The sequence below is a fragment of the Gopherus evgoodei genome, chromosome 4, assembly GCF_007399415.2.
Source record: "Gopherus evgoodei ecotype Sinaloan lineage chromosome 4, rGopEvg1_v1.p, whole genome shotgun sequence".
NCBI lineage: Eukaryota > Metazoa > Chordata > Testudines > Testudinidae > Gopherus > Gopherus evgoodei.
In genome coordinates, this window is record NC_044325.1 from 144,248,807 (window position 1) to 144,263,818 (window position 15,012).

Here is a 15,012-nt window from a genome sequence, read left to right on the forward strand (position 1 = left end):
AAATCATAAACTTTTGTGGCAGGGTACCTGTTACCTGTTTGGTACCTTTCACTTATGTTACAGAGTTGTGCACACTTAAGTTATTTTTTAATATCTATATGTATGTGTATTTATATATAAATAGAAAGTTTAAAGTACAATTTTTATGTCTATCTTTATAGCTAAATCTTTCAGACCCTGTGTCTTTTTTGCTTGCTAGCTAGCTGTGGTGCCCCACCAAGGATCAGATCTGCTGTCTTAAGTGAGGAAGATGAGAAGAAGAATTACTTTCCTAATGGGACCACTGTGAGTTACGTCTGTCGCCCAGGATATGAGAGCACCGAACTGAGACCTGTCATTACTTGTCTTGAGAATTTAACATGGTCAGAAGCCCCTGAGTTCTGTAGAGGTAGGTGTCTTTTTTTGTCACTTTTCTCTCTCCATTGAGCAAGTGGCCCTCTGTGAGCAGATAGGAGTGTTTTGTGTTAAGCAGCTGGTTCACATTTCAGCACTGGCTTGTCAATTTTAGTTTGAAAAACCCTTTTGTCAGATTTTGATGTTAAATTTCAATTAAGCTTTAAATGGAGAAAGCAAAGTGAGTGCTATTGAACGTTAGGTAGCGCCTGCAGTAGTTAAACTTTTCATTGTGTTCGTTGTGCTTCCCAGCAGCAATAGGAAATCACAAACAAGGCAGTAAAGTTAATATCATACTGTGGTAAATATCCATTTAAAGATGGCAAGCACAGTATCCCTGGAAACTGTGTGAAGGAGAATAATAGTATTATTTCTGTTGTTAAAATTCACACATTTAAAAATTCTAGCCTCCGAGATCACTCATTCAGCATACAGTTCAACCAAACAGAATCACCATATTAAAAATAAATGCAATATTTAATAACTACATGTATGGCAAAGTTATTCAAATACCACAAAATACATAACAAAATTTAAATGATGAATGGCCTGCATTGTGAAGAATAGCATAAGTTTTGGCAAGACTTCCTATACTGAGTCTATATCTATTGTATTCCATGCAAAACTCTACATTAATACGGGATGAGAGGAAGGAGCCAACTGAGTGATCACCTTTAACCGCAGCTCATTGCATGTATGTGTTATATTCTGTTTGACAAGCATAGGCTATATCTTAATACTGATTTGAATTTCTTGTGCAGTCTTAGGGTATGTCTACACTACGAAATTAGGTCGATTTTATAGAAGTCGATTTTTAGAAATCGATTTTATACAGTCGATTGCATATGTCCACACTAAGCTCATTGAGTTGGCGGAGTGCGTCCTCACTACCGTGGCTAGCATCAACTTACAGAGTGGTGCACTGTGGGTAGCTATCCCAAAGTTCCCACAATCTCCACTGCCCATTGGAATTCTGGGTTAAGCTCCCAATGCCCGATGGGACAAAAACATTGTTGCAGGTGGTTTTGGGTACATGTCGTCAGTCTCCCCTCCCTCCGTGAAAGCAATGGCAGACAATCGTTTCATGCCTTTTTTCTGCACAGATGCCATACCACGGCAAGCGTGCAGCCCACTCAGCTCAGCTCACCGACACCGCTGCTGTTGTGTCCTGGGTGCTGCTGGCAGCAGACAGTGCAGTAGGTCTGCAAACCATCATCGTACACCGCTTCTGCTGCCACTCTGCTGTTATTGCCTCGATAGCGAATTTCTCCATGTCTTCTGTCATGGGCTCTCGGGTACATGTGTTCTTCCTTGAGAAATGTGCGCGGTGCTAACCATCGTCCTCCACTGCTTCTGCGCAACTCTGCTTTCCTGCTCTCCTGCAGACGCCATACTATGGCAAGCATGGAGCCCACTAAGCTCACCGCAGCTGTCGTGAGCATTGTAAACACCTCACTCGTTATCCTGCAGTATGTGCAGAACCTGCAAAAGCAGGCGAGGAGGCGACAACAGCGCGATCGCATAGCGTTGAGGACATGGACACAGACTTCTTTCAAGGCGTGGGCCCTGGCAATTTGGACATCATGGTGGTAATGGGCCATGTTCGTGCCATTGAACACCGATTCTGGGCCCAGTAAACAAGCACAGACTGGTGGGACCACATAGTGATACGGATCTGGGACGATTCCCAGTGGCTGCGAAACTTTCGCATGCGTAAGGCACTTTCATGGAACTTCGTGACTTGCTTTCCCCTGCCCTGAAGTGCAAGAATACCAAGATGAGAGCAGCCCTCACAGTTGAGAAGCAAGTGGCGATAGCCCTCTGGAAGCTTGCAACGCCAGACAGCTACCGGTCAGTCAGTAATCAGTTTGGAGTGGGCAAATCTACTGTGTGGGCTGCTGTGATCCAAGTAGCCAACGCAATGACTGAGCTGCTGCTATCAAGGGTAGTGACTTTGGGAAATGTGCAGGTCATAGTGGATGGCTTTGCTGCTATGGGGTTCCCTAACTGTGGTGGGGCGATAGATGGAACCCATATCCCCATCTTGGGACCGGACCACCTTGGCAGCCAGTACGTAAACCGCAAGGGGCACTTTTCAATGGTGCTGCAAAGACTAGTGGATCACAAGGGACGTTTCACCGACATCAACATGGGATGGCCGGGAAAGGTGCATGATGCTCACATCTTGAGGAACTCTGGTCTGTTGGAAGAGCTGCAGGAAGAAACTTACATCCCAGACCAGAAAATTACTGTTGGGGGTGTTGAAATGCCTACAGTTATCCTTGGGGACCCAGCCTACCCCTTAATGCCATGGCTCATGAAGCCATACACAGGCAGCCTGGACAGTAGTAAGGAGCTGTTCAACTATAGGCTGAGCAAGTGCAGAATGGTGATAGAATGTGCTTTTGGATGTTTAAAAGCTCGCTGGCTCAGATTACTGACTAGGTTAGACCTCAGCAAAACCAATATTCCCATTGTTATTGCTGCTTGCTGTGTGCTCCACAATACCTGTGAAAGTAAAGGGGAGACATTTATGGTGGGATGGGAGGTTGAGGCAAACCGTCTGATGGCCGATTACACGCAGCCAGACACCAGGGTGATTAGAAGAGCACAGCTGGGCACCCTGCGCATCAGAGAAGCTTTGAAAACCAGTTTCATGACTGGCCAGGCTATAGTGTGACAGTTCTCTGTTTCTCCTTGATGAAAACCGACCCCCTTTGTTGACTTAACTTCCCTGTAAGCTAACTGACCTCCCCCCTTCGATCACCGCTTTCAGAGGCAATGAAGTCATTATTGTTCCAAAATCATGCATTCTTCATTAATTCATCACACAGATGCGGGGAAAACTTACAAAGTAGCCCAAGAAGAACAAGGCCACACTACAGTTCAAAACTTATTGAATGCCAGCCTTCTGTTGCTTGGGTAATCCTCTGGGGAGGAGCGGTTGGGTGCCCGTAGCCTCCCCCTCACGTTCTTGGGAATCTGGGTGAGGAGGATATGGAACTTGAGGAGACGGGCAGATGGTTATACAGGGATTGCAGCAGCAGCCTGTGCTCCTGCTGCCTTTCCTGCAGCTCCACCAGATTTCTGAGCATGTCAGTTTTCTCCCCCATCTTGCCTCCTCTCAGTGTGCTCCTCCCTCCTCTCATCGTGTTCATTTAATGCTTTTCTGGACTCTGCCATTGTTTGCCTCCACGCAGTCTGCTGAGCTCTTTCAGTGCGGGAGCACTGCTTGAGCTCTGAGAACATCTTGTTGTGAATGCGTTTTTTTTTTTTTGCCTTCTAATCTGTGCTAGCCTCTGGGATGGAGATGGTAGGGGGAGCGTAGAAACATTTGCAGCTGCAGGAGGAGAAAAAGGGAGAATAGTAATTAAAAAGATACCTTTCAGAGAACAAAGGGAAGACTATTTTGCACTGAATCAAGCGATTCATATTACATAGCACATGTGCTTTTGGTACAAGGTCGTATTTTGCCTCTTATATTGAGTGCCTGCCGGTTTGGTGTGAGACGTCACACAAACTCGGCTGGGCAACAGAATTCGGCTTGCAGGCAGCCATGGTAAGGCAAAGGGTTTCGGCTTCTTCCACCTTCATAACATGTGGGAACGGTTTCAAACAGCAGCGCCCTCCTTTCCCATACCAAGCAAAGCCTGTTGGGTTGGCCATTTAAAAGGAGGGGCTGTGGTTTTAGGGTGTATGTGCTGAACAGTCCAACCCCCCCCCCGCCCCAATTCTCTGGGATGATTGCTTCACATCCCCTCCCCCCTCCAAACCTCATGGCTAGTATCGGAAGATCCTGGTCAGCCAAATGCTAACAGCTCAGCATGAACTGGCCTCCCCCCGACCACGTGGCTAACAATGGGGATGATTTATTTTCAGCCAAAGGCAAACAGCCAAAGCCCAGGCCCATTCACTGCAAGGGTTTGTTCTGCAATGATTCCAGATTACTTGCTACTGGCTTGGCGTGGTAAATTAATCATTAAACATGCTTGCTTTTAAGCTCTGTATTATATTTGCAAAGGTACACTCACCAGAGGTTCCTTCTCTGACTTCATGGTCCAGGAGCCCGCCTTGGGAGGATTGGGAGGGTATTAACTCCAGAGAGATGAACAGTTCCTGGCTGCCAGGGAGGAGGGATTCTCTGCTTGCCTGCTGTGCGCTATCCTGAACCACCTCCTTCTCATCTTCAAACTCCTCATCCCTGTTGCCTGAGACTCCCCCCTTGCAGGTGTCCACGGACAGTGGTGGGGTAGTGGTAGGGGCCACCTCTAGAATTTCATGCAGCTCATCATAGAACCGGCATGTATGGGGCTCTGACCCGGAGTGACAGTTTGTATCTTTTGTTTTTTGGTAGGCTGGCCTGGGCTCCTTAACTTTCATGGGGCAGTGCTGTGTGTCCCTGTTGTAGCCTCTGTCCATTATGCCCTTGGAGATTTTGGCAGATATATTGGCATTTTGTCTTTTGAAATGGAGTTCTGCCTGCACAGATTCTTCTTCCCATACAGCGATCTGATCTAGTACCTCCAGTCCAGTCTATGCTAGAGCTCTTTTACGATTCTGGGACTCCGTGGTCACCTGTGCTGATCAGCTCACCATGCGGGCCAAACAAGAAATGAAATTCAAAAGTTCCCGGGACTTTTCCTGTCTACCTGGTCAGTGCATCTGAATTGAGAGTGCTGTCGAGAGCAGTCACTATGGAGCAATCTGCAATAGCTCCTGGAGGCGTATACCATCGAATTGCGTCCACACTCCCCCAGATTTGACCCAGCAAGGTCAATTTTAGTGCTAAACCCCTCGCCGGGGAGGAGTACAGAAATCGATTTCAAGAGCCCTTTAAGTCGACAAAACAGGCTTGGTCGTGTGGATGGATGCAGGGTTAAATCGACCTAATGCTGCTAAATTCAACCTAAACTCATAGTGCGGACCAGGGCTTGGACTCAGGTAGTCTGGCTTGCAGGATTAGGAAAATACATGATGTATATAACAGGCCATGTATTTTTATGTGCAAAAATCCTTGTCCACATCAAGGATGTTTTCCCAATACAATCATTAGTGCTATTTATAGCTTTCTCTGTGGCTCCCTGAATGCAGCATGTCTCTTCTGTTTGCGTGTGGACATGGTGAATGTCTGGTAGTGTGTTCTTTATGGTAATAAGTGCCTGGCAGCAGACAAAGCATCACAAATAACTCTGTGTACCAGGTCGGAGGAGTCTCTGCCACTGAAGCTGACACAGTGATAGAATCAATCACTTAATATGGACAATAAGAATATCCACAATTAAGTAGGAAAAAAACGCAGAGAGGAGAGTGAACTAATTGGACTGCTGGTCTGCCATTGTCATAGTCCAGGGGAGGCCAAACTTACTGACCCTTCAAGCCCCATACAACAATCTTCAGAAGTTCAAGAGCCGGAGCAGGAGGCACCTGCTGGGGCTCATGGCTTCAGCCCCGCTCCTTCTGAAGCCCTGAGACCCGCCTCCATGCTGGGCAGAAGCCCCTAGCCCACCACCCTGCTCCAAGCCAGAGGTCCCAAGCTTCCCCCCGACCAAATCTGGTAGGAGGGCTCTGTGAGCTGCACTTTCACTGTAAAGAGCCACATGAGACTCACAAGGCAGAGTTTGGCCACCCTGGCCATAATCTCTTATAAGTCTGTTAGAGTTTGTTGTATCAACATAACACACTAACACTGATCTTGTTCTGTGCTAGGGAAATCGTGTGGTGTTCCAAAAGGACCAGAGCATGGCAGAGCTCTTGTTATAACCAATGACTTGTATGGTGCAAAAGCAAACATCGTTTGTGATGACGGGTGAGTGTTGGGCAACCAGTATTGATTAATTCGCAGTGCTTAGTTTGGTGTACAGTGGAAAATTAATAATAGAAATTCCAATATAATTTAAAAGATTAAGTTGGGAGGAAGCAGGTGCAGCTACGGTATCATGGGTGCACTTCAATTTCATCAAGCTACTGTAGCAAAAAACTACCATAATATGCGATTGGCTTCTAGTTTCATTGGATTGTGCAGGTACTTTCTGGACATCAGAGTAATTGAACAGGGAAGCACATAGCATGAGCATGAATGCCTTTGTTTTAATTAATATACCATTTTGTTTTTCACTGTATCACCCATTTAGGTGGTCTGTGCAGGCAACAAGGATTAGATTCCCTGTGCCAGGATCAGGATGATTGTGAGGGGCTGGTTATGGAATAAATTGCCTAGGGAGTTGTGGAGATTTTTAAGAGCAGGTTAGGCAAACACCTGTCAGGGATGGTTGAGATAATACTTAGCCCTGCCTGAGTGCAGGGCACTGGACTAGAAAACCTCTCAAGGTTCCTTCCAGTCCTATGATTCTCTGTCTTCAAGCCCCACAGAGATTGGGAGACAAAGAGAATACCTTTTCCTGTAGCTGAGCCCTCAGGGATAGATAATAAGACAGAAAATATCATATTGCCTATATATAAGTCCATGTCATGCCTGCACCTTGAATACTGCATGCAGATGTGGTCACCCCATCTCTAAAAAGATATATTGGAATTGGAAAAGGTTCAGAAAAGGGTAACAAAATGATTAGGGTTATAGAGTGGCTTCCATATGAGGAGAGATTAGTAAGACTGGGACTTTTCAGCTTGGAAAAGAGGCAGCTAAGGAGGGATATGATAGAGGTCTATAAAAAGTAAATACGGAAGTGTCATTTACTCCTTCTCATAGTACAAGAACAAGAGGCCACCGAATGAAATTAATAAGTAGCAGGTTTAAAACAAACACAAGAAAATATTTTTTCATGCAACACGCTGTCAGCCTCTGGAATTCCTTGCCAGAGGGTGTTGTGAGGGCCAATACTATAACAAGGTTCAAAAGGGAGCTAGATAGATTCATGGAAGATAAGTCCATTAATGGCTATTAGCCAGGATGGGCAGGAATGGTGTCCCTAGCCTCTGTTTGCCAGAAGCTGGGATTGGGTGACAGGGCATGGATCACTTGATGATAACCTGTCTGTTCATTTCCTTTGGAGCACCTGACATTGGTCACTGTCATAGGACAGGATGCTGGGCTCAAAGGACCTTTGGTCTGACCCAGTATGGCCATTCTTATGTTCTTCTCAGGTGATGTAATAACAACTCACAGTTATCAGATATCAAATCACTTTACCAAGGAGGGCAGTATTCTTTACCCCATTTTACAGATGGGGAAACTGAAGCACAGAGGGGAAGTGACTTCCCAAGGTCACTCACAGGCCAGAGGCAGAAATGACAATGAAATCCAAGTTTCCTGAGTCCCAGTCCAGTGGTTTTTCCTCTAGGCAATACTGCATCCGAGTTGCATCCACAAGAATGTCCAAGCTATTGTTTCAGAGAGGTAGCTGTGATAGTCTGTATCAAAAAAAACAACAACAAAGAGTCAGTATAGCACCTTAGAGACTTAACACATTTGGGCATAAGCTTTCATGGCCTAAAACCCACTTCATCATCATCATTATCCTACAAAAGATTGTGCCCAAATAAATGTGTTAGTCTCTAAGTTGCCACAAGGAGTCCTAGTGTTTAAGCTATTGTTGTGATACTTAACATTTTCCTATGCAGAATGTACAGGAGCTGCACAACTTGGAACTGTGTCCACCAGCAAAAGCTTGGGGTTTAAATGGGCTGATTAGGGTTGGACATTGAGATGTTCAGGTTTTGAAAGAGTGGCAGCAGCGGGACAGCCCTTGGACAGCTGTCTTCTCCCCCGGTCGTTGCTGTCAGCACAAGTGGCCTTTGGGTGTAATGTTTTAAGTTGGAAGAAAAGCAGTAGCCACCTGGCTACAAATGATGTTCATGTCTTTCCTTATTGGTCCCTGCCGTTTCAGGAGACTGGTGAAAGAACCTGTAGAGACCAGCTTTACTAGGTGCACCTCTCATCTGTTTCTCTAAACCTCCTTGCCAAATAAATAAGGCCACGATGTTTGGCATGTAGTGTTAAAGGAAGTAGTGAAGGCTAAGTGACTGCTTTGCCAGTATGCAGTACTTTGTGTGCAAGAATTAGCTAGAGGTCTGGCTACGTGGGTCTTGAGTGTGGACTGTTGCCAACTCTTTGGTAGAAGAGCAGAGTTAAAAGAGGAAGAGGAATGATGGCACTGAGCAGGCTGAGCTACTGATTTCCAGAGTGACAGAGATAACCATTTTAGTACTTTGCTCCCCATTTCTCTGGGACAGTAATCCAAGGTGTTGAATGCCAACAACACACATCCTGAGCACTGTTGTGCAGATTGGAACAAGGGAGGTGTGACGCAGCCTCTACTCTGCAAATCCAAACCTCTTTCACATGCGAACACTCTGAGAAGATTAACAGTCTGAAAAATTACTAATTTCCTTAGTGTGTTTCAAATTCTGGAACTTATTTAGGGACTTCTTCCACCTTCTCAAGATGTAAGAAATAAGAAGCATTAAAAAATGTGGAGAAGAGAGACTTACTTGTTTCCCTTTCCTAAGGTTTAACAAAGGTATTGCCCAGAAATTCCCAAGCATCTAGGTATTATAGACTTGAAGGGGAAGGATTTCACCTGTTAATATGGTCTCTGCAGTCTTATACTCACCTATTTGCTTGTTCTACGTTGGCTTTAATGACTCAGCATTCCTTCGTCCTAGGGATCATGTTAGTACTTAGAGCAGGAATGACCCTACAGGGTCACTTACTGGCAGAAAGAACCCCTTTTCCAAAGTTCTGGACTATTCCAGGAGCAACTGGAGAGTTAGGTAAGAAATTTTTTCTTTTTTTTTTTTAGGTTCAGATTACATGGACGGACTTTCATCCAATGTGTGCTGAAGGGAGATCAAGTTGAATGGAGTCAACTTCCAGCTTGTCAAGGTCAGGCTATTTTTATGGCTTTAAGTAGAATTTATGATTGGAGCTGTTGCAGAGGAACTGTTACAGACCTTTCATGTGTATTTTTTATATTCACTCAATTTAGATTGTCAATCATATAGATATTTTTGAATTATATATGCACGGATAGCCTTATTGTACACACTGCGAAGCCAAGCATTTAGATTTGGCAAATTCTTTCAGTTAAGCTAAGTGGATGAGACTTGAGTCTGCCGTATTAGATATCTGAGTTCTCTTCCTAGCTTGTGTAACTTTCATTCAGGGAGGATGGGTTGCTCAGTGATAACTTGGGTTTTGAAGGGCACAGGATTATTAACACCAGTCAGTAGAAATAATGAGAGTTGAATTCATCATGTCCTGGTTCCTAACACGGTGCACCTTCTCCTTGACCAAAGGATATTTTGATTTGAGGGATAAAGATGCATAGTTCTGAGCTGCACATGGCAATTCTTTGCAGAGAATGTTGAGTGAAAACAGCATGTTCAGGGGTTTTAGAAGTCACTCTCGAAAGTATTGATGAGTAAAACTAAAGGGAAATGACAGATTTTGGCAGTTTGTAACTCACGGTGGCAGCAAGAGACACCACACTGAGCCTTTCGCATCCCTGCTGCAAGCCACGGAACTGTTAGAGCGCTTTAAAAAAAAAAGAGAGAGAGAGAGAAATTTTATAAAGGGGAGTGGTAGGCAGCTTAATGTAGGGGTTGCTATGGGCTTCCCCTAGAATATATGAATGGAATCCCAGCAGTAGGCTGCAGGGTAGTCCAACGGATCTCGCCGTGACAACATGTAAGTGGGATAAGTGTGTCTTCTCTCTAATGATTCAGATTCCTAAACATTAGTTTGGCTCTGTGTGGCCATCTGGTGATGGGAGACTGATGTAATGTTCATAACTGCTTTTTCCTCTTCTTTTTACCTTAGTCATAATTACCCAGGACAAACCCACAACTGTCCTTCCCAGAGGAACAGAAGTAGCTGGGACTGCCTCTGGTAAATTGGAAGAACTTTGATTTGCTTAAAGTCTAGAATTGTGGGTTCAAATTTCCACTTGAATAAAAATGAAATGTACAGTGTGAAAGTCATTTTAATTTCTTTAATTCTGCTATTCACAGATGCAAATATGATGATGCTCACTTAGCACTTGCCTAAAAACTTGATAGAGAGCTTGTTGTTCATGTGCACGCTCCATGCTCTCCTGGTTTTCCTACCCCTCTCATTGTTCATGCACCATTTCTTTTGGTTATCAAAGCCTTTTGGTGGGTCCTTCTCCCCCTTCCACTTTCCAGAGGATTCCCACGGAGCTCTGACCTTGACCCATTCCTCTGATTCCTCTCAAAAGGAGAGTGACGTGGCCAACACCATGGGCTTTATGTAAGTTCTGGGCTTTTTATAAAGAAAAAAGAAATCTATGTGAAACTAATGTCCCGTCCCCCACCTCTGTGTGTCATAGACGTTTGACACTTGGGCCTAAGGTACTACAGCATAAACGTCTATCAAGTTAAATAAGTAATTATAATAGGTGGCAGAAGGAGTAAATTGTTATATGGATCAACCACTAGAGGAGGCTGCACAACACACTAAGACAATAGATTATATATGATTGAATAACCTCATTGTACACATCGCATAACCAAGTATTTAGATTTGGCAAATTCTTTCCGTTAGGCTAAGTGGATGAGACTTGGGTCTGCCATATTAGAGATCTGGGTTCTCTTCCTAGCTTGTGTAACTTTCATTCAGGAAGGATGGGTTGTTCAGTGATAACTTGGGTTTTGAAGAGCACAGTGGTGTTAACATCAGTCGGTAGAAATGATGAGAGTTGAACTCATCATCTCCTGGTTCCCAACACGGTTCTCGTTCTCCTAGGCCAAAAAATATTTTCATGTGAGGGCTGGAGATGCACACTTCTGAGTTGCACATGGCAACACCTTGCAGAGAATGCTGAGTGAGAACAGCACGTCAGGGGGTTGAGAAATCTGGTTTGGAAGTTTTGATGAGTAAAACTGAAGGGAAATGACAGATTTTGACAGTTCGTAACTCATGGTGGCAACAAGAGACACCACACTGAGCCTTTCACATCCCTTCTACAAAACACGGAACTGTTAGAGCTCTTAAAGAAAAAAAAAAGAGAGAGAGAGAAATTTGGAAAGGGAAGTGGTTGGAAGCTCAATGTAAGGGTTGCTATGGGCTTTCTCTCGAATATATGAGTGGGATCCCAGCAGCAGTGTTGCCCAACTGACAGTACATGGGCTCTCACTGTGACAACATGTAAGTGGGATAAGTGTGTCTTCTCTCTAAAGATGCAGATTCCTAAACATTAGTTTGGCAGACTCCTGACTCTGAGTGGCCAGCTGGTGATGGGAGACTGATGTAATGTTCATAACTGCTTTTTCCTCTTCTTTTTGCCTTAGTCATAATTACCCAGGACAAACCCACAGCTGTCCTTCCCAAAGGAGCAGAAGTAACTGGCGCTTCCTCAGGTAAATTGGAAGAACTTTGATTTGCTAAAAGTCTAGAATTTTGGGTTCAAATTGCCACTTGAATAAAAATGAAATGTACAGTGTGAAAGTCATTTTAATTTCTATAATTCTGCTATTCACAAATGCAAATATGATGATGCTTACTTAGCGCTTGCCTAAAAACTTGATAGAGAGCTTGTTGTTCATGTGCACGCTCCATGCTCTCCTGGTTTTCCTACCCCCCTCATTGTTCCTGCACCATTTCTTTTGGTTATCAAAGCCTTTTGGTGGGTCCTTCTCCCCCTTCCACTTTCCAAAGGATTCCCACTAAGCTCTGACCTTGGCTCATTCCTCTGATTCCTCTCAAAAGGAGAATGAGGAGTGGCCAATACGGTGGGTAAGGAATGTTATTGTATGAGCTGGTTGATGGGGGCCAACGCTGCTGTGCCACTGACAGGGAGCCACCTGAAGTAAACCCACATCTCAAGCCCATGTCCCAATCCCCTGCCTCAGCTCTGTGCCCCTCACAACCCAGATCCCATCCCTGCACCGCAAACCCCTCATCCCCGGCCCCAGCCCAGAGACTGCACCCTCAGCCCAGAGTGAATGGCACTCCAGGCATGTTGGCTAGGCCAAAGATTATCCGTCTCCAAAATTGTTCTATAATCTTCACTGTTGTGCATAGGAATGGATTGTTTACAGTTCAAAGAATTAATTGGTGGTGTGGCTACAAGGGCAGTATGCCTAATGCATGTGGACATCTCGCACTGTGCAGTCTCAGAAATATTAAGGAAAAAGAAATGAGTAAAATTATTTGCGTTTTTTCTTATGTGTCTTAGCGATGTTGTTCAGTGGTACATTCACTTGTGTGTTAGGAGGCAGAGCTTTGACATATTTGTAGGAGAGAGAAGGAGCAATTCTGGGATTGGGCCTCTTTTCTTTTAGCCTGTTTTGACAGATACGAACACTTGAAAAGTCATCTTGCGGCATCTGATGTCTTTCCGTGTGTGGCCTGGCTGTTTATATGATTTTCAGAACAGTCAGATGAGTGAACTGATGATCCTTCCTTTCACAAAATTCCTTTTCATACAGTGTCTATGCTGAAAACAATACCAAGCACCCCTGAAACTCCGACCCCCCACAAATAAAACTGGTGATTGTAAGGGGGAGAAATATCCCTTCCAGCTCTGAGCACAGAATTCATGGTGGTCAAAAGAAGCTTTTGTTTAAAGATGAATCTCTCCAGTTTGAGTTGGCCCCCTAGCTAGCCCACTTGGAGTGTGGGTGGGAGCTAGAGAGTTGCTTAGGCTGGAGCTCATCATGCAGTGGGGACTCAGCTATTCTGTGCTGCTAATCCAATCGCTCTCTGTACCTCCACCATTCTTTTGCAGTGGGGTTGCTCTCGCTAGGCTAATTCCTGTTTCAATAACTTGACCTAGCATAGCAGTGAAGACTCCTTTAGTTTTAACCCCTTGCTGTGGGAAGCTTGTATGTTCTCATAGGCTACTGGAAAACCTGAGGAACCCCCCACAACGGGGCTCACCTGGCTTGTGGCAGGTCCCTGTAGCATCTAAGGTATGTCAGGATCCTTTTCAATGAAGGCTGCTGTGTGAAATTATTTACAATAAATCTCTCTCCTATTAACATGAGTATGTTCTTCTGTTTTTCTGATAGGTCTGTGTGGGGCCCTGCCAAGGTTCAGTCATGCCGTCCCCCATGATACTGATCGCACAGAGGGCTTCCCTATTGGCACACAAGTTACGTACAGGTGCAACGATAGCTTCGTTAAAATCCCTGGAAAGTCAGACACTGTCGTTTGCCTTTCAAACTCCAAGTGGTCAACCATTGGAGAGTTTTGTGGTCGTAAGTATTTTATTTTCTCTGGAACAAATTTGCTCAGGCCACCCTTCGCTGATGGAAATGTCAGATTTTCCCCCACTGAATAGGTCTACTCAAAATTAGTTTTAATAACTAGTTTCAAGTTTCTTGCTGGATCAGTGACAATATACAATGAACCTGCTTCTTCAAGAATCTCACTGCAAAGCAATCTGGGAGCATTCATCAGTGAGACAACTTGATTCAGCAATGAGCGGTTTAGATTGACAGGAATGGGAAGTAATTTTATATTTAAATTTTGACCACACAGAAATAGATGAGGATGCCTCCATCCTCAGAATGCTCAGACAGTTTCGCTGTATCACCTGGAAAATATGAAATAAACTTGTTTCAGAAATGATTACCTGCATAGTACCACTTATATTACAGTACTGCATAAAGTATTGAGTATCATGGGCCCCTTGTGCTAGGCTCTGTACAAATGTAATAAAGAGACAGTTTGTCCCCTAAAGAACTCTAAATCCAGATTAACAAGAAGATGCAACAAATGGGTGAAGGTGGCGGGGTGGGAGGGCAGCATGTTTTCATGTAGGTTAGCTGTGCGTGCAGTGCAGCTTGCCTCGTTTCTGGCTTGTATAAAATATCAGGGTTCTACAAGCACTACAGCAGAAATACGGGGGGTTTAGAGGTTAAGGTAGTGGCTGTGATTTTTTTCAGGGAGCCCATCTGATAGGTAAGGAAGAAAGCCTGGAGGTTCTGTAGGAGAAGTGAATTAAGAGGTGATGAAGGTATGGTATGTTGGTAGAGCTAAGCTGGTAGTTGATATCATGAGATGAGAGATATGGTAGGTAAGGCAGGGCTGTGATGAGATGAACTTTGAAAGAGATGACATGAAGCTTATTTTTGATATGGTAAAGAAAAGTCCTGGTGGAGGGATGCACAGAATAGGAGTTGAGAGAACCTGAAAAAAAGCCAAGTCCATAGAGAAGAACATAAGGGCCTGGACAAGAGCTTTGGCAGTCTGCACTGAGAAAAGCTGGATCTTGGAGAACTTCAGAAGGGAAAATGGCAAGATTTGGATATAGCCAGGACATGAGTGCCAATAGAAAGAGCTGAGTCAAAACTGATGCCCAGATTACAGGCATGAGAGGCTGAGAGGAGGAGGATTTTGTTCAATCAGTGGCGTCTGAGGACGTGGAGAAGGAAAGATTTGTGAGGGAACACAATCTCTATTTTTGCCATGTGCAGTTTAAGCTACTGGCAGGGAATCAAAACGGGAGTTTTGTGAGTTGTCAATATAATGATTGCATCCAAATTTGTGAGAGCAGATAGGATCCCAGAGACAGGGTGCACAAGGAAAAGAGGGTGGGCCGAGGAGAGAATCCTGGCATATTCTTGCTGATGGAGCAGTGGAGTGTGGGAGAGTTGTAGGATCCACCAAACTAGACCTGAAAGTACGAGATTGAA

At 44.6% G+C, this 15,012-nt stretch overlaps 1 protein-coding gene across 1 annotated transcript in view; it reads left to right on the forward strand.

The window, feature by feature from the left end:
- LOC115651276 (complement receptor type 1-like) overlaps positions 1 to 15,012 on the forward strand; it is a 67,024-nt gene that overhangs the window by 6,515 nt on the left and 45,497 nt on the right. The window contains exons 3-8 of the mRNA XM_030562214.1: positions 200 to 388; positions 6,100 to 6,199; positions 9,153 to 9,235; positions 10,172 to 10,240; positions 11,662 to 11,730; positions 13,384 to 13,572. Coding sequence (XP_030418074.1) covers positions 200 to 388; positions 6,100 to 6,199; positions 9,153 to 9,235; positions 10,172 to 10,240; positions 11,662 to 11,730; positions 13,384 to 13,572 — 699 coding nt within the window. The remainder of the gene's footprint in view (positions 1 to 199; positions 389 to 6,099; positions 6,200 to 9,152; positions 9,236 to 10,171; positions 10,241 to 11,661; positions 11,731 to 13,383; positions 13,573 to 15,012) is intronic.